Genomic DNA, 27026 nt, shown 5'->3' on the forward strand with positions numbered 1-27026 from the left:
TGAGTAATTATTGTTTGAAGTAGTGACTGGCTTTATGAATGTGTTTACTAAACAAGATTTTTAGAAGGGAGCAGCAGGGAGACACTGAAACTTATCTTTTGAATCCATTTTCTGACTATTTTGGTCCAATGGCTTTCTGACGTGTGGGACAGTAATTGCTTCCAGGGACTTGTTTTGCTGTCTGACTAATCACCATCTCATTGCTTCTGGATCATTGACCTCCTCTGTCCATCTGGACGCCGGGATCAAGCCTTGAGTCAGTCTGTACAAACTCTACTTGAAATGTTTAAAATTAACTGTGGATTTGCAGTGGTTTCATTTTCAAAGGTTTATTTTTAGTGCTAATATTTTTATATGATATCAGCTTGGGTTTATTAAATGAGTGTAAGTAGGCCTGGAAGTATTTATGCATGTATGTGTCTGTATGTATATAAAATTTATATTTGTAGTCAATCTTAGTGTTCATGAATTAGAATTTTGTTTGTATTTTTATACGTTTTTTAACTCAAAATTAGCTCAAAACATACCTAATATTTCCTGGTTATTTCAGTTACAGGGGCTACGAACTGGCAAATACACCTTAAGAAGCTTACAAATTTCTCCACTTGTGTGGATCCATTATAGATTTTTTTGCTCAGATTTTGATATACAACTACAAAATGATTGCCAGTAGCACTGCCATCTCTCCATTCCCAAAGATCACAGATCTCTAGAACACCAATCACATATTGGTAATTGATGTGGATCCATAAGAATTAAAATGTGTGAAGAACAGATTGCTCAGAAACGATGTTCCCGTGGTTAGACATTATGCCCTGGAGCCACTGTCCTCCCCCATTGCGCTGTCCTGCAGATCTGCATAGAAGCTCAGAACTGTTGTAAATGTTCTGTCACCATCTCACTTTAATTTTTTTGTCCTGCCCCTCTTCTCACATCTTCAGAACCCCTGTCCTACCTTATTCCCAGGGTTTAGCTCACACACAATCCTGATCTTCCCATCATTAGTTCCTTATCTCCTAGATTTTTCTCCCTCTAAATTTATCAGTCCTGCAGGGCCCTGTTCTCTCCTATGGAACAATAAACTCATCTCTGCTAAAGTGTTTCCTCCATCCAGAGATTATATTTGCACTTTAGTAGATCCCATATCTTAACTCAGAAGAGAAGATAGAAATGTAATGGGAAGACTTGCTTAAGATACTATAGTTAGTTGGGAAGCTGAAACTTAAGAGTAGTAATTTTCAGTCACTTACTTCACCTGTAAGTAGAGCTGCACTTGCCTATTATTTTGCAACTCCGTGATTTAAACTCTTAAAGCATTGTGTTTGTCATGAAAACAAACAAACAAACAAAATACTGTTAGAAGCTAATGAATGGTTAGTATTACTTTGTTTCTGTAGCTGATTTCTCTCAAAGTCACAGAGGAATGGACTAAATTATGTCCCTTATTTCCCCTTTGTTAATTTCTTTATTTCTTGGTTTATGCTCTGATCCTCATCATATCTGAATGAATCTACTTATGTCTCAGTTTAATATGGTAAATGTGGGAATTGAATATGATTTGCTTTATTGGTATCATAATGTATTGGAAACAGGCTAAAATGTGGAAACTTTCTCCATTTTCATAAGGGGATGTGAAATTTCCAATTTAAATGTTATCTACCCTCCTTTACTTAAAGTAGAATTTAAAATATCAAATCATTGGGCTATCTCACCAGAATACTTTAAATGAAAAAAATATACACTTATGTATATAATTCATAGCTATGACTAGCATATGATTTCATAACATTGTGGGGGAGATTTCAGGCCTTTCCAAAGTTAGCCGCAATAAACTAAACCAAATAAGAATTATATATATTTCTTGATGCCACTTCACCAACTATTTCAACATAAGAAACACACAGAGCCCACCCTACTTTAATAATATAGATACTGTGGCTTTTAGGGCTTTTCTTGATTGAAAGCCAAGAATCTTATTTACATTTCTTGAAGGGGAAACTGTAATGAGGACAAAGTATTGGCAAAATGATTGACCAAATAGAGTGGAAATTATAATTTCAGACTTCAGAGTTCAATTTAGGATGTGTATGTATGTTGCTTCCTAAATAATAGTTGAGGAGTAGAGAATACATCCATTTGGTTTGGAATCTACATACCCCAGTTCTGTTTTCCTGTGTAGTTAGAATTTCTCCAAGTAATTCAGACTCTTAAACAGATACACTCTCACTGGCCAGTATGGCTCAGTTGCTTGGGGCCTTCTCCCATACATCAAGATGATGGGTTCAATTGCCTGTCAGGGAGCATACCCAGGTTGTGAGTTCAATCTCAGTCGGGGTGCATGTGGACACAACAGATCGATGTTTCTTTCTCTCTTCTCTCTCTCTCTCCCCCTCTCTCTCTCTAGAATCAATTAAATACACACACACACACGCACACACACACTCATTCTTGGTTCTTTACAATCCCTGAAAAATTTCTTCTTCTATTAGTCTATCATCCTTTATTCTCCCGTCTGGTTTTTCTTTCATCAGTTACACCTGTAGTTTTTATTTTCTAAACTACATTCATTGACCAGAACAACACAAAATCTTGCCATCAATGTTTTTGGGTCAGTTAAGACATTATTATTTTATGTGGCAACTCCTTTATAAAATAATATGAATGTGACAATTTTTACTCTAAAACCAAAAGAAATAAAATTTAAAATACCAGTATTTATTTATGATAAAAATGTTCAGGACTTGATCAGCCCCAAAAACTATTTTTAAAGTTGATTTAATAATGGCAATGTTTCTTTTCTTATTTTAAGTGTTGTACCTAACAAACTAAGATTTGGAGAGTATCTAATTTTATTAATCATTTGCATTTCAGCTTATCCCTGATACTGAATTTTATTATATATTATACTTTGCATTATAATGTTAAAATTCAGTGTACAGTGTTGGAGGCAAAGTTTCTATTAAGAATCAATTTTAGATAAAATGCAATCAAAGCAGTTTTTAAAAAGAACAAAGTCAGATGATTTATACTCTCTGATTTCAAGACTTACTATAAAACTACAGTAGTCAAGACTGTGGGTTTCTATAAGGATAGACATATAAATAAAGGTAACAGACTGGAGAGACCAAAAATCAACCCTCACATATATGGCCAGTTATCAGCAAAACTACCAAAGCAATTCATTGAGGAGCGGGAACTATTTTAATAAATGGTGCTGAAAACACTGGATAGCCTTATAGGGAAAAACGTACATTGACCCATATCTTACATCATACATAAAAATTAGCTTGCAATGCACTGTAGACCTAAATACAAAGGCTAAAACTATAAAACTCCTTTGCAGCCTTGAGGTAGGCAAATTTTTTTTTTTTTTTGATAGACACCAAAAAAAAAAAAAATTTTTTTTTTAAATTGTAAGTTGGATTATTTAATTTAAAAAGATTTTGTTCTTTGATAGACATTGTTAAGAACAAAAAGGCAAGTCGCAGAATGGGAGAAAATATTGGCAATATGTATATTCATCATATGCAAAGAACTCAATAATAAAAAGACAAACAACTTAAATAATGAACAAAAGATTTGAACACACTTTTAAAAAGAAGTGAATGGGTGCCCTGGCCGGTTTGGGTCAGCGGTTAGAGCGTCGGCCTGCGGTCCGGAGAGACCCGGGTTCGGTTCCCGCTAAGGGCACGTACTTCGGTTGCAGTTTGTCCCCGGCCCTGGTTGGTCGTGCGGGTGGCAGCCACTCGATGTGTCCCTTCACGTCGATGTTTCTCTCTCTCTCCCTTCCTCTCTCTCCCTCCCGCTCTATCTGTACAAAAAATGGAAAAAAATATCCTCGGGTGAGGGTAAAAAAAAAAAAAAAAAAAAGAAGTGAATGGGCAATTGCATTAACAAGTGTTCAATATCATTAGTCATCAGAAGTCTAAACCTACCATATAACCCAGCCATTTCAATAGTACATATTTACCCAAAAGAAGTGAAAACATATGTCCACACAAAAACTTCTTCATAAACATTCAGCAACTTCATTCTTAAAAGCCAGAAACTAGAAACAACCCAAATGCCCATCAACATGTGAATGGATAAACAAAATATGGATATTCCTATAATAGGATTTTACCAGTAATAGAAAGAACAAACAATAGATATACCCAGCAACATGGAGCTATCACAAAAAAATGCTGAGTGAAAGACGTTTGACATGAAAGAGTATGCCATTTGTATGAAATTCTAGAAAATGCAGACTAACACACACTGGCAGAAAGCCGATCTGGGATTGTCTGTGCTCAGGGTACAGGTAGAGATGAGCACAGAAAGGCACAAAGAAATTTTGGGTGGTAATAAAACTACTGTATATCTGGAATGTGGTGTTGGTTACACAGGCGTATATATATGTCAAAACTTATTGAATTTATGTTTTAAATGAATGTAGTTATTACACATAAATTACACCCCAAGAAAGCTAATTTTTTAAATTGCAATTTGAAATATTTAGTGGTTTCTTCAAACATTATACTCTGCTTTTAAGAATGAGAAATTAGTATCTTGTACCTACTACCATTCTCCCTACGCTATCTCTTTTTAAAAGATCAAAACTGCATAAATTTGATAAGCATTTAAAATAAGTATAAACAACCCTGGCCGGTTTGGCTCAGCGGTTAGAGCGTCAGCCTGCGGTCCGGAGAGACCCAGGTTTGGTTCCCGCTAAGGGCACGTACCTTGGCTGCAGTTTGTCCCCGGCCCTGGTTGGGTCGTGCGGGTGGCAGCCACTCGATGTGTCCCTTTCACATCGATGTTTCTCTCTCTCTCTTCCTCTCTCCCCCTCCCACTCTATCCGAATAAAAAGTGGGAAAATGTCCTCGGGTGAGGATAAAAAAATAAAAAATAATAAAATAAATATAAACAGCCCTGGCCGGTTTTGCTCAGCGTCTCGAGCGTCGGCCCACAGACCAAAGAGTGAAGGATTCAATTCTGGTCCAGGGCACGTACCTCAGTTGCATTTCGTCTCCGGCCCTGGTCGGGGTTGTACGGGAGGCAGCCAGTCTCTCTCATATCGATGTTTTTCAGACTCTCCCTCCCTCCCTCCCTCCTTTCCTCTCTCCCTTCACCCCTCCCAGTCTATCTAAGATAAATGGAAAAAAATATCCTCGGGTGAGGATTAAAAAATAAGTAAATGAATAAAATGAGTATAAACAATCATAACTATTCATTATGTAAGGCTATTAGAGATTCAACGGCTAAGTAAGGAGCCACCCGGTGCAATGGGAAGCATGCAGAATTTGAAGTACAAACATTTAATTTGATATCCCAACTCTGTTTCTCACAGTATCTCTAAATTATGAGAGTACCAAATATTTGATTTGAAAATGGGGATATCAGTTATTACCAAAAGTCATGTCTGTTTCAAGATCAAGTGAAATAACAGATGCAAAAGCACTTTGTAAACAAAACAAATCCCTGTTGTTATCAGCTTATAGCTTCCTGCAAGTAAAAATTCTAAATTAAACTTTGTTCCATTTTGCCCATGGACTTTGTGAGGGCAAAATATAAGTCATTTTCCACCGGAAATTGCTAGTACCTAGTCTAGCACCTGGCATATAGGGGCACTAAATACATGTTGGGTGAATTAATTTCAATTTCTGTTTCTGAACCCCAACATTTTTATCAGTATTGGGAAATAAAGGCCTGTGGAGCCATGGACTGTCTTCTATAAGCTCCTGAACCCAAGCACAAAAGGCTTATAAGAAGAGGTATTAGGCCCTGGCCGGTTTGGCTCAGCAGTTAGAGCGTCAGCCTGCAGTCCAGAGAGACCCGGGTTCTGCTCCCGCTAATGGCACGTGCCTCGGTTGTGGTTTGTCCCCGGCCCTAGTTGGTCGTGCGGGTGGCAGCCACTCGATGTGTCCCTTTCACGTCGATGTTTCTCTCTCTCTCTCTCTCTCTCTCTCTCTCTCTCTCTTGCTCTCTCTCCCTCCCACTCTATCTGAACAAAAAATGGAAAAATGTCCTTGGGTGAGGATAAAAAAAAAAGAAGAAGAGGTATTAGAACTCACAACTTTATACCAACAACTTTAATGTTCAAATACATATATGTTAGGTGCCTATTTGCTTCTGACATCATAAAGGAACAATCACAAGAGACTTGAGTTTAGGCTGTCCATTTATCTTGACATAACAAGTTTCCAGGTTCAGAGAATCAAGTCCCTGTAGAATTAAGCCTCACTGCTTCTAATCCATGTATAACTTTCTACTAAAGATGAAATCTGATAGTCCAACCAGTGTGGATCAGTGGTTGGGCGTTGATCCATGCACCAAGAGGTCACTGGAGGCGGCCAATTGATGTTCTCTCTCATCAATGTTTCTATCTCTCTCTCCCTCTCACTCTCTCTCTCTCTCTAAAATCAATAAAGGAAAAAATTTAAAAAAAGAAAGATGAAATCTAATAAAGAACTAGCCATGAGAGGAAACATAAGTCAAGCCGATCATCACCTTCTTTATATCTTAATTAGTTAATGGTTCAAAACCTTTTCTTTTTTGGGTGAACTCCTGAATATACTCTCTACTCCCCACTCCTTTCCTGTAGTGTTAGGCAACAGCTGTGTATCTCCAAAAGGCGACTGGGCCATTGCTGCTGACATTTTCCCATTACGTTTTTATTTCATTGATCTTAACGCCACACGTGCAACTTTTCAGTAGCTAGTGGGATGCCAGAATATAACCTGAAATAAATGCAAAGGCATTACTGGGATGGTATAAGAAGAGAGTTGTAAATTTTTGTCTCCTCTGAACCCAGGAATGAGCATAACCAGTGCTTTTGGGAACTAGAGAGAGAGTCCATCTTTTCCACCTTCTCTGGGATGGAGGACTGAGCAGATATGTTGCCTGTTGGTTCAGAATTTGTTTCTGGAACTCTGTCTTTTCATTCTACTGTTATCCTCTAATAAACTGATGCATCCACTCTGTAAAATATAAGAATATGGAGTTATTTTATGTGCTTATAAACACACTTTTGGATAAATGGTTCTTTTTATTTTCTGGTTCATCTTCATCTCATTTTCATGTCATTAATTTTAGGTTTCAACACAGTACTCTTTTAAAGTAAGGATTTAAACAAAAAAAAACAGTAAACCTAGGTAAAGAACTAAAGAATTTTGATATTTCCGAATTATTCTTTCTATTTTTTTAGTAGTTGTTTGACCCTTACAAATATTTATAATAGCCAGCCACTATTCCTATTTTCTCTTTCTTCTGTGTTATAAAAATTATAACTTTAAAATAATAATGCATTACATTTTAATCAAAAGAAACCATAATGAAGTCTTTATATTTGAACATAAGCAACAACATGAATTTTTGAGATCCTATTTTTATAATAGCATCTATATTTTGTGATGTATGTGGTATGTCAATATGTGTGTGTATGTGTGTATATATATGTTGTACATTTGACTACATTTATATGTTCACAGAGATTTACATAGAGGCATTAAAATAACAAACAGGCATAGTCAGTCATGGGTGTTCGTTATATATAAAGGTTATTGGGGATGCAAAGATATAAAAGATAGAAGAACCTAGTAATTGCCTTTAAGATCAGAGCACAAAGCATTAGTTTGGATTTTACAAGGCCAGCCAGCAACAAAAGAGCAGTAATTTATGAGCTCAGCGTAAAAGAATAGCATAATTGCATTAAAAATTAATGCTAATGAACACTAAAATGGGGAAGGTGGTTATGATGAAAGTTTGTATTCATCTTCTCTGGTTTGAATGATGGCTAGTGGCTTGATTAATGGCTTAATTTCTATCAATTAGCGGGGAAAAATCTCCTGCGAGACAAGGGTAAATTGAGCATTGAATTACATATCTTGCTTTTGTGTGCTAAGAAAAAAGAGCTGCGTATCTCTGATATTAGCCACAGTGACAAATGTGGTGTGCCCTGCGATGTCTGCATTAGCTCTCCTGACAGGCAAGTTGTGTGTGGTTATGGGGTGTTTGGAGATGGCTGGCAGACAGCATTCAGTGCAAGTTCCTTAGAAACATACAGCACTTCCATCTACAGAATTTTAATTAGAGTCAATAAGAATTCTAGAATTAAAATGGACAGCAGACGGCAACTTCAGAGTTTGTAGTCTGCCCTATTAATTTGGTATACCTCAAATTATATTTCTTTCTTCTATCCTATTAAAATAAGAAAACTTCCAGTAGCCTTAGCTTTGTTGGAATAATTATTTCTTTTTACTATGAAAGTGGATTTGAATACCCATGTTTATCACAATTGAAACAATCATAAAGCAGCAGTCTCTATAGTTGGACTACATAGTGGTTATTGGTTTAGCCAGGTTCACAAAAAACATTTTATATTTTTATAACAACAATTTTATACAATAGGCAAAGAGCAGCTCTGAAGTGGTAATTTACTACTCAGGCTGGTTTCAGGCTTAAATGAAAGAATGCCAAGTTTCCTAAAATTTTTATTTTTCTTATTTATTAATAAAGGTTTTAAGAATATGACATATAATTTTTTTAAAACTTTTTCAAATGTGAAAGATTCAGAAAATATATATCTGTAATCTAGCTCAAGATAACACCAAAAGACCAAGATAATATATATGGCATCTCCTCTACAAATAAAACTACATTGGATTTTATTAAATGAATAAGCATCAAAATGCAGAATAAGAACAATACCCAAAACAGTTATTATTTCTTATAAATATATGGGAAGGAGGAAAAAAGCAATTTGTTGTTTGGCAGGTGGGGGTAAAGAATTTATTTTATCAGGAATTAATGACTGGATCACAATTTAGAGATTGGATCTCATTTCTATGGCTAACTTGTCATGTACAATGGCCAAAGTCACTTAGCCTCAGTTTCTCATCTGTACAATGGGAATAATAATAGTTCTCTCTCGCATGGTTGTGACAGTTAAATGAGGTAGTCCCTGTGAAGTACTTAGCCAACAGAGTGCCTTAAATGTAAGCTTTTGTTACTGCTGTAATGACTACTTTTGCTACCAGAACCGCTCATCTGGCCTTTTTAACAACCATTTAAATGAAAAATTAGCCTCTCTGACCTTCCTCACTGGAAAGGCATTCCAAATATTGATGATCAAAACAAAGTGTCTGTAGGTCTACAGACACTACACTAAAACACATTTGCTTTATAACATGATTTCTACCACACAACTACCATGTGGGGCAGTTCATGTTGCGAGACATGCATTAGGAAGTGACAGGACCTCCCATCTCCTGAGTCACTGGAGCCTGGGAGGCCCTGTGTCAGCACAGCCCTGCTTCCCCACCCTGCAGCAGTCTGGAGTCGGTGTGGACGGCAGTGTCCTGGTGGGGGATAAAATCCTCTGGGCCTCCGTGCCTTGGAGATGTGCACAGACCTGACCCCTCTTCGGATCAGTCCCACAGAGCTGCCACACCACAGAGTGTGAGCTACAGCTAGTTTCTACCAAAGAGGTTGCCATCTTCGACCATATGGTTAGAAACTGAGTTTATGTACAAACTTTGTAGCCAACTTCCACGTCTGTAGTACAGTTACTAAATTAGCACACTAGTACTGTTACTAGTAATATCAATCATTTACTAAGAGATTTTTTTTTTTTTTAGAAAGAGTGTGAGGGAGAGAGAGAGAAAAAGAGAAACATTAATGTGAGAGAGACACATCAGTTGGTTGCCTCCCTCACGACCCTGACCAGGGCTGGGCATTGAACCTGCAACCCAGGTACAGGCCCTTGACCAGGAATCAAACCTGTGACTCTTTGATCTGTGGGCCTACACTCTAACTGTTGAGCCAAACCGGCCAGGGCTACTAAGAGCTTTTAATGCTTCCTTAGCCCTGTATCATCAGCACAGGTATCATCTCCCAGATATTCATGACTTGTTCCTTCACATAATTCTTCTCTCTGCTGTAATATCATCATGTCAGAGAGTTCTTCCCTGGTGACCCACCTGAAGTAATGTCCCCACTTCATTCTAGCCCTCTACCATGCTCTGTTTTCCTTGATATTATATTACTTGTTTACATGTTTATTATTTGTCTCTTCCATTAAAACATAAGCTCCATGAGAAAAGAAACTCTTGTTTCTAAACCCTAAAATGTCTAACGATGCCTGGTACAGTGAATGCCCTCAGATATTTGAAAGGAGAGAGGTGGAGTGAGGGAGGAAGTCAGCCTCTCGCTATCCTATGATGTTTAGCTATTACCCCATGCCACGTTGGAGAAAACTGAGACCATCACAGCTTGGACCACTTGCCCAAGGTCACACAGCTAGTAAGTAGCAGAGACAGGGTTTAACCCAGATAGTCTAAACCTAGCTGTTAAAACTAACCAGTTAAAGAAATTTACTTTTTTTTCAATTTCAGTTTATAGTCAGTATTATTCTGTATTAGTTTCACATGTACAGCATAGTGGTTAGACAATCATATACTTTACAAAGTGTTCCCCTGATATTTTCAGTACTCAACTGGCACCATACATAGTTATTACAATATTATTGACTATATTTCCTATGCAAAGACATTTAATTTTGTAAGTTACAGAAATGCCTGATAATTTGACATTTTCCACCCCCATGAAGTTTTATTTTTTAAATGGTTAATTATTCTAATTTTTAATTTTTCAACAAATGTTTATTGACCACTTACTAAATAGTAAAGCATACTACACTAAGTCTTAGTGTTGACACAAAAAGGTATGTCCCCACTAGCTGGAGAAATGAAGCTTTCACTCATGAAGAGATTAATACCAATGCAAGGCAACATATGGCGAGAGCCAAACAAATTATGGAAGAGACCCCATTTCTCACAGGTGGCAAAGGAGAGCATCACCAAAAGGTGGTATTAGGCATGGCCTTAAATGACAGGACAGAATCAGAAAAGTTGAAAGCATTCTGGGTGATAGGAACTAAATGAGGTATTTGGTGGGGATTTTGTTTTTAATAAAGCCTAGCCTGATACCCAGTTCACTTGCATTTATTAAAATGTTTATCAGAAATTCTCACTGGTACATTCACATTAAAGTTATTCCTGTAACTTAATTTGATATGGGAAGCAGTTTAATGTAAGATGACTCTGTCTTGGAGTCCATCCGGCATGGGGGAGGTTGTTAGAGACACTTGAGGAGCCTCATCGACACATGTAACTTGGTTCTGTGTCATAAGCTTCCAGAAGACTAATAAACAAGCCACATCCTACTTAAGAAGTTTTCTCATCTTTCAAATTATTTGTGGATATCAGTTCTGAAAATTTATGCCCAGAGATATGGGACTCATGAACACAACCCTAAAATGCTGGGGTTGGATGAATTCCTAATATGTGCTTTGTATACAAAGGGAAAGCAGTGGTCGTCTTTTGTTAAAATTTATGTTCGTAAGAAATTATTTTAATAACTGTAGAATTTCATAAGTTTTATGGGCTATTTTATTTGTTTACATATTTTATTGACTTTGTTTGTTTGTTTGTTTATCGAATAGCCAGATTGCTGCTGTTTGCTCTTTTTCATTCTTGTAAAGCACATGAAAATGCTTCCCATTTCAGTACCTGAGCATTTTGTTTTCAGTATCTAAATTGTACTCCAAAAAGGAATTTCATGGACATTTACATTCTTGATGAATATTTGAATTTATTTAAACTGAAAAGAAGATATACTTATTCGTAGATTTGTAGCAGTGCTATTATTAGTATATACATTTTTTTTTCCTGGAAGAGAAGAGTAAAGTAGCATAGGTAACTCAATAACTATGAGGCCAACCAACCCAAATTCTTTGTAACGTAAAATGCATTTTAACTTTGAGTAAGTTCATAAAATATTAATATTCAAAAGGAGTCTGTTGAAGATGAGATTTTCATGTGTAAGATATCTTTCATGAAACTCCTGCTCTTTTATTCCTTGGTCACGTCTTGGGTAATAGTGCCATCTGCTGTGTTCCGCCTAGCATTGCTGCTAGTTTAGAGGTCTGTTTATGTTTATGATTTACAAATGGTGTACAGATTAAAATTTTGTCATTTCAAATAAAAGAGTTATATTGGACTTTGTCATCTTTATTTACTAATTTTAAATTTGTGTACCACTTGATACTATTTTAAAAGAAAATTCTGTAAATGTTGTATAATGTGAAATTGTCAAATATATAACCTGAAGTAGCAGGTGAGCCTAATTTTTATAATATAACATCAGCAATAACTAATAAAATAATTTATTTTAATTTTTAATCACGAAAGAAACAAATGATTTTCCATGCAGTGAGTTAGTGTTGATTGTTTTAGTCTTCAATGACTTCGCTTTCTGACTCCATTATTGTTTATTTTACCACTACGAAGCAGGTCTCCCTTCTGCTGACATCTTACAACCTATGAAAGTCATTATATTTACCAATAGTGTGTTCATCAAAAAGCATCCAGTGTTAGATGTTTCCTCCATGTTTACAGCATTATTATTTTTTAAATCCTATAATTTTAGTTTTCCCAATAACTTTGTCACTTTTATTTTTACCTAATGGTTGATGAATGCAAAATACATTGTATGCTAGGCATTCATGCCAAGTATATAAACAATGACTAGTTTTCTTTCACATTTTTCTCAGTCTTAAAATTAGCACAGAATTTTTAAATGACAAATTGGCATATATAACTTAATCTGAATTTAAAATAGTTTAGTATGTATTATTGATGTGTTTTATTCTGCTTCCCAAAATGACAGGGTTATACTCAAGACACACATTTGTGGACATCAATATTAGGATTTTGAGTATGAACCAATGTAAATTTTTATGCCCGTTGTTTTCAGACAGCATGGAGCTGAGCTGTTATGAGGCTGAAAATCTAACTCTCCCATGAATCTCTCAACTTTTAATTTAAAAATCACTTTTACTCTTTAATTTAAATATCATACTCTTTAATTTACATATCACCGGTAAAATGGTTCCCACATTGAAAGATAAAAGCTGTGTCGGTTTATTTTCAGATTGTTAAGTCAGGCTTTCCCCTGTCTGTCTTGCCACTTTGTTAGTCCCAGATGATTGTTAAAAAACACAAAGATAATGTTCTGTTTTCCTCTCATCTTTCTCCTTCCTTTCTTTATAATTTCTCCAGTGCTATTTTGTTAAACATGCTGGCTGGTTGTGTGTCCGTATTTAAAGCTACAAACACTATCAGCTTTATACATCAAGTACTGTTTGTGAGCTCACCTCTGACATTTAATACTAATGATGTGCTTTGCAAATCCAAATGAGAGAATATGTTAAAGAAAAATTTCAAAGGGTCAAACAGTTTCTACGTATGAGACATCATCCTGAAGTCAGAAGTATTTTACTTCTCTTGGGAATCAGTGATTGTAAAATAATAGTGAGCTAATTAAGATCTATACAAACAGTTTTCATATTGGCAAATTAAAGTTGGATCGTGTGGAATGGTATACATTATAGTTTTTCTCTACTGTATTAACACTAATAAAAGTATTATCCACTGATATGGGATGTGTTAATATTAATAAATTATATGAGCAAAGAATCTCATTTCACATGCTCAATTAGTACATTGCATAATTGAAATCCACAGGAGCTTTTATTCTAAAGCATGTGGAACTATTAGCTCTTCCCTGATACTCTTAACAGTGCTTGCTTTTATGTAAAAAATATTCTTCCAAAAATGGGAGTGTAAGCTCTGGCATCTGTTACATCCAAACACTCCACGAGCAGACTGGTTACAGTTGTCAGGAACACATCTGCAGAAGCACTGACTTCCCCTTAAATAAACTGGAGCTTGCATGAGACTGTATAACTTGTGATTGACCAAAAGTTGAAACAAAGATTTTTCATAAAATGTTCGTTTTTATTGAACTAATGAAACCAAAATTTTTTCATACTTTCTATAACATTTAACCTTTTCAGCCTAGATCTACTGGGATGTAAATATTACTTTGATACAAATAATTCTACCATGTAATTACTAGTTATTACAGTTGTTTTTTAGACAATAAATTCAGCTATTATTCATAGTCTAAAATCCCAACATTTTTGTATGCTTTAGCTGAGTGTACAGTAGCTTCTAATTTTGCTATGCATTCACATGAGCTTAGAAGAAGAGTTTAAACAGCAGGGGGGTGTGAACCACAATGTTGCATTTTTCCTGCCCGGCTAGCATGTGAAAAAATATATATCTGAAATGACGCATGCGCATGGCTATTTATTAAAGTACTAATTATAAAAGCAAAAGACTGGAAACAACTCAAATGATCATCAAAGGCATTGATGGGAAAAACTATCATAACTGCTAGAAATAGATTACTACAGCTATAAAATGGAATGAGCCCTGGCCGGTTTGGCTTAGCGGTTAGAGCGTCAGACTGCGGACCGTAGAGTCCCGGGTTTGGTTCCTGCTAAGGGTACCTACCTCTGTTGCAGTTTGTCCCCAGCCCTGGTTGGGGTCGTGTGGGTGACAACCAGTTGATATGTCTACTTCACATCGATGTTCCTCTCTCTCACTTCCTCCCTCTCTCCCTCCCGCTCTATGTGAAGATACATGCAAAAATGTCCTCAGGTGAGGGTAAAAATAAAATAAAATAGAATGAGGTCTCTATACTGCTATGGAGTGATAATGAAGACATTGTTAAGTGAAAGAAGTAATGTACATAGGAATGTATAGTATGCTATTTTGTGTAAGAAAGAGGATATGTATATTTATATTTTCAGAAATAAACAACAGAAGGATAAAAAACAAAACTTATTAGAAATGATTACCTTGCCCTGGCCAGTTTGGCTCAGCGGTTAGAGTGTCGGCCTGCGGTCCGGAGAGACCCGGGTTTGGTTCCCGCTAAGGGCACGTACTTCGGTTGCAGTTTGTCCCCGGCCCTGGTTGATCGTGCGGGTGGCAGCCACTCGATGTGTCCCTTCACATCGATGTTTCTCACTCTCTCTCCCTTCCTCTTTCTCCCTCCCACTCTATCTGTACGAAAAATGGAAAAAATATCCTCGGGTGAGGATAAAAAATAAAAAATAAAAAAATAGAAATGATTACCTATGGATTGTGGGGAGAACATGAGTAATGGGAATGGGAAGGAAACCTACACTTCTCTGAATGATGTTGTTTTAAGTTTTTACTTTGGAACCATGTGTTTTATGCAATTAAAAAACAAATATTAATCACAAAGACAATAAAACAGCCCGGCCAGTGTGGCTCAGTAGTTGAGCATCTACCTATGTCCCAAGAGGTCACTGGTTCGATTCCCCGTCAGGGCACATGCCCAGGTTGAGGAGGCAGCCAATCCATGTTGGTGTTTCTCTCTCATCGATGTTTCTGTCTCTCTCTCCCTCTCCCTGTCTCTCTAAAATCAATAAAAACATATTTTTTTAATAAAACAAAATAAGACCTAAAAATCAAAAATGAAATGAAACAAATTAATCTAATTGTATATCAAGTTAGTAGCATAATCATATAGAGAATTATTTCAAGTAACTTTAGTGTTTTGATAGTTCATCAGTGGAATAAATTCTGAGATTAAAAAGAATCATAAAGAAATTTTAAATGGCATTAATTCATCTTGTTAATAGTAATGTTTGCTTTATTATTGTAAAGTTAATAATACTCAGTTCACATATTAGGTAAAACAATTATGTGCTTTTGATCATTATCATTAAGGTCTAAGTTTTTTTAGAGTAAGAGAAAAGATATATAAATATAAAATTAAAGAGTATAACTAGAAGTTCTGTAATCTTTAATTTGATTGGTCCCTTTCACGTCGATGTTTCTCTCTCTCCCTCTCATTCTATCTGAACAAAAAAATGGAAAAATGTCCTCCCGTGAGGATAAAAAAAAAAAAAAAAAGCCCAAGCTCCTTAGAGAAATGGCCAATTTCAAGTCTGGGATGGAAACTACTAAATAAGCCTGGAATACCTTATCACATCTTAACCACTAGGATTGTATCAAAAGTATGCGGGAACCACCCTGCAGAGGTTCCCACTACCCAAAGGTAGAATAATTTGAGCATCAAAATATGAAAACAACTACATGGACTGAAATGCGTTAAATATATAAATATTTATTAACTTATATTGGTCATCGTTGTACCAAAATGGACAGAGGGAAAGAATTAAACATATGATCTGATGTTCCCTGTATAGACTAAATTTTACAGCCACCAAATAGTCACCGAGGGAAGTTCCTCTTTATAGAGGAATCAGAGCTAATAAATGCAGGAAGAATAATAGAATTAGAAAATCATTTTGCATTTTGAAATGATACACCTAAGCAACACATTAATATCTGCTCAAACCTTTAAGTGAAAGGTTGATGGAGAACTTTAAAATAGAAGGGTCAGGATGACACCACCGTGGACCCACTGCTAAATCTTAACCTCACTGACAGTGGGAGAAGCGCATCCTGAGGTGACGTAACAGGAACGACACCGCAATATCTGTGATGTACTCTCGGTCAAAAGAAATGGAAACTGAGCCTTATCAAGACTCCAGATCTAACTACTGGTTTACACAAACTGTGAAGCATAGAGGAACCAGTTAAATGACACCATGAGAATAACAATTAGCCAAATCCAGAGTGTGGAAATTTTTACAAGATAAATGATCCAGTTTCTTCAGTAAATAAATGGCAATGAAAGGAAGACAGTGGACTGGAAGTGATTAAAAGGGGTTTAAGATACTTATTAACTAAGTTAATGCATGGACTTTGGATCCTGTTTCAAACAAACCAACTGTAAAAAGACATGTTTTTGGACAATACGTGGGAATTAAACATGGACTGTATAAGGTAATATTAAGGGAATTGTTGATAATATTGTTGGATGTGAAGATGGTGTTGTAGTTATGTTTCTGGTTTTCTGTTTTTGTTTTTTTCCTTAAGCCCCGTCTAAGATGCCTACTGAAATATTTAGGGGTAACATCGTATGATATCTGGGATTTACTTTTAAATAATCCAGATCTAACCCCCAAAAACAACCTGAAGTTGTGATGGATAGATTGAGAATAACAGAAAGTTGCTGATTATGGAGGCTGGATGATGGGTACAGGTGGATCTATTGTGCTATTATTCCTTTTATGTGTATTTCCAAAATGAAGAGGGGCTTGGAGCTTGTTTTTTAAAAGTTTTCCCACCAGATTAGCCCAGATTAGCTTTGAATATTATAGCAGAGTCTTCTCAGCAATGTTTTAGGTTTTAGGTAAGAGTCTTAGTGTGTAGGGACGTTATATTTGCAGATCTTAGGGGAAGAATAGTTTTTTGCTATAGCTTAACTATAACTATAGCTTTTCATCCAGTTAAATTTTTCTTTTCATCTAGTTAAATTTTGTAAGTCGAAATTACTTCATAGAAAGAAAGAACACTGCTTAGGTAGAGTGTCGTTAACAAGCTTATATGCCAAAATACACTGACATTATACCCTTTTTTTTTAGATCAGACCACCCTGGTAGAACAAGTAAAAAGAGTAAAAGAAATTGAAGCCATTGAAAGTGATTCTTTTGTTCAGCAGACATTCAGATCAAGTAAAGAAGTCAAAAAGGTAAGTCTTCATCCAGGCATTATGAATAAGCCTTTAGATTCCAACTGAAGAGATGCTTTATTAATGGATTTCACTTAAATGTAAGTGCTTCTTCTAATAGATGAAGTAGGGTGAGAGAGTGTCAGCATGTGATTGAGAGAAAATGAAACAGTGAGAATCGGTTTAAGTTTAACTTGTCAAAAAATATACTGTGAAAATGTATCGAATGCCATTTTTATTTTTAAATTCACTGGGAAAACAGAGTAAAATGTCAACACAACAGTTATTTAACAATAATATGCATTTCATGAACATACACACATGGTTTTCTTTTCAAGCATATATATCTACTTTTGGAATTGATGTTGCTAGAGAAAAGTTAGAAAAGGACTTTAACAATGAAATTATAACCCAAATAGTAACATGTATCTACAGTTCTGCCCAAATGAGTATCACTTATTCAACTCTGGTAAAAGGGGCTTTGATTAGCATTTTATTACTGTTGAATATTTTGTGTATTCTTTCAATCATAATTAAGGCTGCTTTTAGGATTATATGTTCCTTTGGTAGAAAAAGGCATTCTACTATAAAATACATATGATCTGCCCTGGCAGGTTTGGCTCAACGGTTAGAGCGCCGGCCTGCGGTCCAGAGAGACCCGAGTTCGTTTCCCACTAAGGGCACGTACCTCGGTTGCAGTTTGTCCCCAGCCCTGGTTGGGTCATGCGGGTGGCAACCACTCGATGTGTCCCTTTCACGTCAGTGTTTCTCTCTGTTTCTCTCCCTCCCACTCTATCTGAACAAAATATGGAAAAATGTCCTCGGGTGAGGATATTAAATAAATAAATAAATAAATAACATACATAACATACATACATACATACATGTGATCTTTAGTAACATACATATAACAAAGGCATGGTAGTTACTAATTACTCAAAAATATTCTACATCTATAAATATATTAATGGCTATATAATATTCTACTGATGGATGTATCATTTATATATTTTTTTCCTCTGGCATTTGATATTGAAGGAGTTGTAACTTTGTAGGTTATATTATGTAGTTGTAACTTTGGAGGTTTTATATGTTTACAAATATCCATTATTGTCACCTTAAGATAAAATTTTCAAGATTAGTTTTTTGTAAAAGGTTAATGTTTATTTTCATAAGTGTTCCCAAAGTCGTCCTCTAGAAAGGTACAGCTCAGATGCCACCCAGAAGCACAGGGAGGTGCCAGCCTCTCACGTCCTGGGTAACAAGTCCGTTCATGTTGACCGACCTGATAGGACAAAACTGACCTTTTGTGTTCCCATTAGCATTTCTCTTGTAGTAGTGAAATGAACATCTTTTCAGTCACCAACTACTTTTAAAAACAATTCAGTCTGGAGACGTGACTCGAGTGTTGCACAGCATTGGACAGCCTTGGCTGATCCGTTCCCCACCTTGCCATCTGGATTTTATTTGAAATTTTTGTAGTTGCTCCACAGCTCCTAAAAAATGGAGTTGTGAAATGGACATTTATAAATATAGTTTGCCATTTGATTTAATATTTTACTCTTACATTTAAATTTTTAATTTATTTTTAATTATAGTTTTATCTTCTTACATATTAAAAGTCATTTATATGTCCTGATTGAATTTTAATTTATTTTAAAATTTATTCTCCTAGTCTTTATTTTGTGAAGTTCATCCTGACTTCCTAGTTCTCACTGGACTTGTGTAAGATGAACTAGCATTTTCTTTCGGTAGAAATACGTATTCCTCTATAGTTATTCACTGGGTTTTCTTCTAAACAGCTTTTTCCTGTTTGGTACTAATTACTAATAAAGTTGGCCCTCGTTTATCACGGTTAATCTGTTCCAGACTCTATCGCAATGAATGAATTTCTGCGAAGTAGGATTCTTTATTTGCACAGAGTCCTCCCTCACCATTTGTGCTCCGACTTCCGACGTTCACAGCTTCCCTCTGTCGAGATCTTCCAAGTATAGTGTAGAATAGTGTAGTATTTGACAGCCGCACGGGGAGGCTGCGAACGTCCAAGTGTGAAGTGGCAGGGACTACTGTATAGTACAGTTATTTTTAATTTCATTCCTCTCCCTCAAGATACCAATAGTAGTAATGGTTCCAATAACTAGTGAAATTGTCCATAAGCAAGGAAATTGATCAAAAGCCTACTTGATACAGTGGAAAGAACATGGGCTTTTGGACTCAAGGAGATCTGAGTTTGAATCTTAATTCCCACACCTCAGTCTTCAAGTTCATAAAATAGAGATGATAAATCCTACTTTTTAGCGTTGCTGAGGATTAAATATAATGATTATCAAGTAACTAGCATAGTCCTTGATTAGTGTTTATTTGTATTTATTTATTTTTTATCCTCACTCGACATTTTTGCATTTATCTTCAGACAGAATGGGAGGGGGAGGGAGAGAAACATAGACATGAGAGACACACATTGAGTGGCTGCCACTCACACAACCCCAACCAGGGCCAGGGACAAACTGCAACTGAGGTACGTGCCCTTAGCGGGAACCGAACCCAGGACTCCCTGGTCCGCAGGCCAGCACTCCAACCACTGAGCCAAACTGGCCAGGGCTAGTGTTTATTTTTAAATACCATACTCTAGCATGTAAATTATTTGATATCTAAATAAATACAGTCTATAAACTAAGCACAGTGCTTAAACACTTCTACTGTAGGTGCTCAATGTGTCTGAAGTATAAACACCTTACCCCATTACAATGCTCTTATAAACCCCTTGTTTTCCCAAGTCTCCATGCTGACCAGTAACTCGGACTTCTTGCTGAGAAACACAGAAATTCTCAGATGTCTGGTTTCACCTTCAAAGTCTTTTGAAATGTATAAATGTAATACTATTTATTAGAATTTCATGATTAGTAATGTTTTTACCTTATTGTATCACCTAGAAAAGTTTTAAAGATTATTTCCCTCTCTGGCCAGGTGGCTCAGTTGGTTGGAGCTTCATCCCGTACACCAAAGGGTTTCGGGTTCAATCCCCAGTCGGGGTGTGTGCAGGAGGCAGCCAATCAGTGTTCCTCTCTCACATTGCTCTTTCTCCCTTTCTCTGTCCCCCCACCCCTTTCTCTCTTTCTCTAAAATCAACAAACATATCATTCAGTGAGGATTTTAAAATAAAGATTATTTCCCTATAGGTTATTAATCTTAAAATAATTCCAAGAGAAAAACTATTTTTCTCAAATCTACAACAAAACCCTGTATAATGAAATGGCTTCCCATGGGACCAATATAAAGGAATTTCACCTAAATCTGTGATCAAAGGGGGCACCATTATTAATTATTTTAAGAATTAAGTTTGTTTCCTGTAGTTTATAAATGCTACCATCAGGAATTGAGAGATCTAACATGGAACAGGGTCCTCTCCATTTCATAAGGAGCCTTTTTAAATCTGTGTGAAAGAAACCCAACTTCTGTTTCAACTATTGTTTAAAACAGGTTTCCCTTTGTGGAAAGCACTACAGTCAGTTCTTGGAAGCCTAGAATTAGCTAGTTTTAGGATGGATGAGAGTGACAGAGAAGCAAACACGGCCTAGAACTATTGTTAACTTAGCACTGAGTTGAGTCAGTTAGAAATGTATTTAGTTAAAATATTTTACCAACATTTTTATTTCTGTCCTCTAAAGTCAGAACCAAATTGCAGACATCTTAGGTTTAGCAATAGGGAAGCAGTGGTCAAAAGCTAGTCAGACAGACTTGAAACCATATTCTGATTTTGCCATTTACTGGCTCTCCGTCCTTAAACTATATAACCTTATTAAACCTTGGCTTTCTTGCCCTGGCCGGTTTGGCTCAGCGATTAGAGTGTCAGCCTGCGGTCCAGAGAGACCCGGGTTCGGTTCCCACTAAGGGCACATGCCTCAGTTGCAGTTTGTCCCCTGCTCCAGTTGGAGTCATGTGGGAGGCAGCCACTCGATGTGTCCCTCTCACGTGGATGTTTCTCTCTCTCTCTTCCTCTCTTTCCCTCCCACTCTACCTGAACAAAAATGTCCTTGGGTGAGGATTTAAAAAAACAACCCTTGGCTTTCTTATCTTCTAATGGGGAGAATGCCTGTGGCACAGGTATTTCACAAGATAAACCACACACTTTATTAGAACAGTTAGCCCAGTGCCTGGCACAGAGTAAGGACTCCAGAAATGAAAGCCGTTCCCTGCTTCTCTCCCTCCTGCCCCATCCCACCTCCTCCTCCTGCTGAGTGCTGAGAGCTCTGTTTGTCTGTGGCTTCCTTAAGAGGAATTGTAGATACAAGCATTCCCGTTCTGGTTGGGCCAGAGATTGTCGTAATTTTTTATGGTATCTGGACCCTAAAATTCTGGTAATATCCCAGTGCCCCCTATTTATAGCTAAGAAGGCTGAAGCTCAGCAGACTTTCTAACCCATGGTCAGACTGCTAGTAAATGACAAGAAGCAGCATCTACACCAAATTTATCCAACTCCAGAACTTTTTTTTTTTACTACTAATCAGATGTCTCTAATAATTGTAAACTCAATGCACTGTACCTGCTGTAGTATAAAGAAAGCATACGTTGAAGTAAGTGGCACCAGCAGGGAATATGCTAAAAAGCCTCAGAAGATGGCATTTACCTGGGTGAGTGTACAATAGTAATAGCTATCCATCACTGGTCTTCTATTAGTAACTGAATTTCAAAATGATCATAAGAGCTGTGATGGGCCAACAATGAATATACTCACACTCGAATGCAGTATAAAACAGAGGGCCAATTTATTAGTTTAGAAAGTAATACCCTTTTTGAGTTTCTGACATGTCTGTGTCTATAGTATAAGGTAGGAATTCAGGATGCCCAAGAAGCTGAATTATTTATCAGGAGATTACTTAGCACAGGGAGGTAAATTATCTTGAAGACAGTTTCATCCAGATCACAGGGAAACATGATGGGGTATCCCTAATGCATAGTGAAGACTCCCTTGGATACTAAATTACCCATGACCCAAGTTTCAACATCTTTTTCTCCTGGAAAGTTCTGCACTCATTGGCATAAAGTTTGTATCTCTGAAAAGGGCTTTTCTATACTAGCCACCCCTTCAGCTGGTAGAGTCTTTCTTTATCTGTGTTAATTCCACTAATTAAGCTAGGGAGCTGCTACCAGAAAAGTAGCTATAACAATAACATGGTAGACATTGTGTCGTCTGCAACACATATCAATTTAACTAGTTTCACCCTCTGCAATTATTCTCTTGAGAGGAGATAATCTGATAACTCCTGCTATATCATCACCTTCAGGAACAAGATGCAGCTTGTTTTCAAATTGCAGTTCCTAATAAGCATATTATCAATTATTCAGCCCTAATATTGTTATATCTGGCAAATATCTGCCTATGTGTAAAAAGAGGGTAATTGCCCTGGCTGATTTTGCTCAGCAATTAGAGTGTCCTCTCATAAACCGAAGGGTCATGGGTTCGATTCCCAGTCAAGGACATGTACCTGGGTTGCAGGTTTTATCCCCTTCTCTGATCATGGTCGTGAGAGAGGCAACCAATCAATGTGTCTCTCTCATATTGATGTTTCTTTCTCTCTTCCCTTCCCTCCCTTCACCTGGAAAAGTATCCTCAGGTGAGCAATAGATAGATAGATAGATAGATAGATAGATAGATAGATAGATAGATAGATAGATAGATAGATAGATGATAGATAGTAATTTGTACTTTTAACTTGGAAATAAAATTTGAAAACAATTTTTTCCAAACTGAACCACCAGGTGGCAGTACCACTCAAAGCTGTATGTTTGATAGTGGCCTTGTTGAGGGGTTTTTTAATCATAAAATTTTCTCTTACAATTTTCCTCACTTAAATAAAGAAGCAACTAATGGTTCCTTTCACACATTTTAAATAATGTATTATTAAATAATAACTTCCATGCTTTGATTCAAACCTCTGAGAACTTCACTTATGTATGCATAAGAACTTCTCAGAGAAATATATACTGTATAGGTAAAAACAGAATGAGATTACTTGGTTTTCATAATAAAATGCTATAACTGCCATACCATTGGCAACTAGAATACCAGCACACCACAGTTTTTCAAGGCAGTCCACTCAGACAGCCAGTCGTCTAGCTAAGCCCTGTCAAAGAACGGCTGAGATATGCAGGATGACATGCTCTTATATTCTCTGCACAGCAACATAAGCTACCAAAAAATGATGTCCTGGACCTCTTTGGATTAGGATACTTCCCATTTTTCTCTATGCAGAATATTGGGCATCACTGTTACCTGTCCTCAGTTTTATAAAGAGTCAGCGTCATAGCACTTGTATAAGGGTTGTGAGACTTCTAGGCGCAGTATGTTAGAGGGATAGAAATGTCTGAGACCTGGGGGGAAAAACTATATTAGCTCCAAAATATGAGAATAAAACTACCAACTCAAATTTAATAACTATTGATTTAAATATTTTTATGTCACTTATTACAGTTTGTGATTATGTATTTATGTTGGTATTTATTTGTTAGTAATCTGTCAGTCCCATTAGGAAAATGTAATCTCCAACTGGGACAGACAACACAACTATTTTATTCTCCCTTGTGTACCCAGTGCTTAGCAACTAGTAGCACTAAATAAATCCTGGTTAAATAGATGGATTTCTAATTCTAAGATAAGTTATTCTAAGAAAGGATGAACTCATTCATGCATATTTCATTTTCTAGATGATTTTTCTTGGTGAAATCAGTTTTGCACTTCATTCAGAGAAGTGAATGTTCAGAAGTAGATAAGTTAAAAAGAAAATGGGAATTGAAAACAATAGGTATGGGGGGGAAAGGCGAAGAAGTTGAATTAATATTCCAATTGTCTTGATTTTTTTATCTTCATTTTTAATTTCAACTTCTCATCTAATTCCTTTATCCATGAAGCCTTGCTGTTAACCAGCTACTTCCCTGGCTTTCTCCTTTCTTAGGGAAGGAAATACTGGAATTAGCCCAAGTTAGAACTACACTGCTGGCTCCTTCCAGGCAGGAAAAATGATTTATTAGTTTTTTTGTTCCCAGCACTTAACACAGTTTCTGCATTATTCAGCAATAAGACGTAATGAAGTACTGATTCATGATATAATATGGATGAACCTTGAAAACCTTATGCTAAATGAAAGAAGCCAGTCACCAAAAACAAAAAATAAGACATAAAACCCACATATTGTATGATTTCTTATATATGAAATGTCCAGAATAGGTAAATCTGTAGAGACAGACAGATAGATCAGTGGTTGCTTAGGTATGGGAGGGGTGGGGAGAAAAGGGGAGGAGTAACTTCTAATGGGTATGGAGTTTTGGGAAGGATAATGAAAATGTTTTAAAGTTGCTTTTGGTAATGGTTTCAAAACTCTATGGATATGCTAAAAGCCATATGATTTGTAATATGTGAATTATATCGCAGTAAGCTATTATTTAAAAAATAACCTATACATTTGTTTTTTATGCCTAAAGAGGCCAACTAAATGCTGGAGATTTGTTGCAAGCTTGTTTTGTAATAGAATTTACACATATGAAATATATATTTTCTCAATAGTATAAACTCATAGTACTAATTACTTTTTTTTTTTTATCCTCACCTGAGGACATTTTTCCATTTTTGTTCAGATAGTGCAGGAGGGAGAGAGAGGAAAAGAGAGAGAGAGAAACATCGACGTGAAAGGGACACATCGAGTGGCTGCCACCCGCACGACCCCATCAGGGCCGGGGACAAACTGCAACTGAGGTACATGCCCTTAGCAGGAACCAAACCCGGGTCTCTCGGGACCACAGGCCGACGCTCTAACCACTGAGCCAAACTGGTCAGTGCGATAGTACTAATTTCTTAAGAAAATTATGCTGATCATAAAAAAATGATAAACCTTTTCCAGTGTTTTTGTATTTGTTTGCTTGTTTTAGGAATAATTATTTCTTACTCAATAACTTAGGGCCTTTTTGTGATTAGTATCATCTCAAAGGAGACTACTGAGCAATTATTATTCAAAATCAGAAATATTAAAACAAAATTCTAATTGTATATTGTAATGCAATTAGTAATATGTGTTTTATGTTTCAGTCAGCGGAACCCAGTGAAGTGAAACATGCAACTGTAACATCAGGACCAGTATCGGTAGCTGCTGATCTACCCAGCAATGAAAAAGAAATAGACCCGAGCAGCATCCCTACTGCTATCAAGTACCAAGATGACAATTCTCTGGCTCACCCAAATGTAAGGTCCTTAAACCTTAAGACTGTCGATTGAAGTCCAGTTGACTGAAATTAATTCATACTTTTGTCCTTTTCTTGTTGGCAACAAGAAACCATTGAAGGAAATATTCATATGTTCTGATTTGCTGAAAATAGGCAGCTAACCCCCAGCCCTCAGGGCTGTTGCGTATATTTGAATATGGTACGTCCAGGTCATGTTGCCTGACTTCTAGAAGTAGTATTTCTATGACTAAGGAAAAAAGTCAAGAAGAAGTTTTGTTGTCTTTTTAACCTGGCACTAAAAAATCTCATTCTGGCTCAACTCTAGATGGTTCATTGACTATGAGCATGTCACAGACATATTTTTCTGTCTTTTCTGAAATGGTGTCATTTCACCAGTTTCTAAGAAAGATTATAGGAAATAAACTTCACAAAATAATGTATATTAATGTTAACCAAATGATGTTGATATTAGTCCTTTTACTCTAAAACTACCTGGTCATTTTTAATTCCAAATAGATGATTTTCAACTAAAAAGTCATCAAGAGTTAAAGAGTATCCAAATCTTGTGCTGAAAGACGTATTTTATAAAGGTGACTTGCACCATGTAAGGTCAAACCCAAGTTATGAGCAGATAATAATATTTTTTTCTTCTTTCTTTTTCAGTTATTTATTGAGAAAGCTGATGCCGAGGAAAGGTGGTTCAAGAGACTGATTGCCCTTCGACAAGAAAGGCTAATGGGCAGTCCTGTGGCCTAAACAATACATGTGTGAATTAACAGTGACGTTGGAAATTTAGGTGTTCAAATCTCAATTTAACTTTTTACTCTTAAAAAGAATTGACCCAATTATATAAAAAGGTAATCTCATTTCATTCATTTCTCATGTGGGCTGGAATATTTGTTGATTTGAAGTTAAATATTGTGAGTATAAAACTAATATAAAATTGAGGAATGCATGTAAGTGCCCTACTGTGCCCTGGCCGGTTTGGCTCAGCGGTTAGAGTGTCAGCCTGCGGTCCAGAGAGACCCGGGTTCGGTTCCCACTAAGGGCACGTACCTCAGTTGCAGTTTGTCCCCAGCCCTGGTTGGCTCGTGCAGGTGGCAACCACTTGATGTGTCCCTTTCATGTTGATGTTTCTCTCTCTCTCTCTCTTCCTTTCTCTCTGTCCCACTCTATCTGAACAAAAAATGGAAAAAAATGTCCTCAGATGAGGATTAGGAAAAAAAAAAAGAAAGTGCCCTACTGTTAATAAAGCTAATCCTAAAAATTTCAATGTTAAAATAAGTGGCACACAGTATCGTTTCTAAGTTCAATTT

The 27026-nt window shown here is 36.5% G+C and overlaps 1 protein-coding gene across 1 annotated transcript in view; it reads left to right on the forward strand.

Moving 5' to 3' along the window:
* The window catches only part of RSRC1 (arginine and serine rich coiled-coil 1), a 295687-nt gene extending 268975 nt beyond the window's left edge, over positions 1-26712 (forward strand). Inside the window, exons 6-8 of the mRNA XM_036242873.1 lie at positions 17411-17517; positions 25577-25729; positions 26374-26712. Of these exons, the coding sequence (XP_036098766.1) occupies positions 17411-17517; positions 25577-25729; positions 26374-26466 (353 nt within the window). The 3' untranslated portion in view covers positions 26467-26712. The remainder of the gene's footprint in view (positions 1-17410; positions 17518-25576; positions 25730-26373) is intronic.
* The last annotated feature ends 314 nt before the right edge of the window (positions 26713-27026 follow it).

This window comes from Molossus molossus, unplaced genomic scaffold (assembly GCF_014108415.1).
Source record: "Molossus molossus isolate mMolMol1 unplaced genomic scaffold, mMolMol1.p scaffold_m16_p_5, whole genome shotgun sequence".
NCBI lineage: Eukaryota > Metazoa > Chordata > Mammalia > Chiroptera > Molossidae > Molossus > Molossus molossus.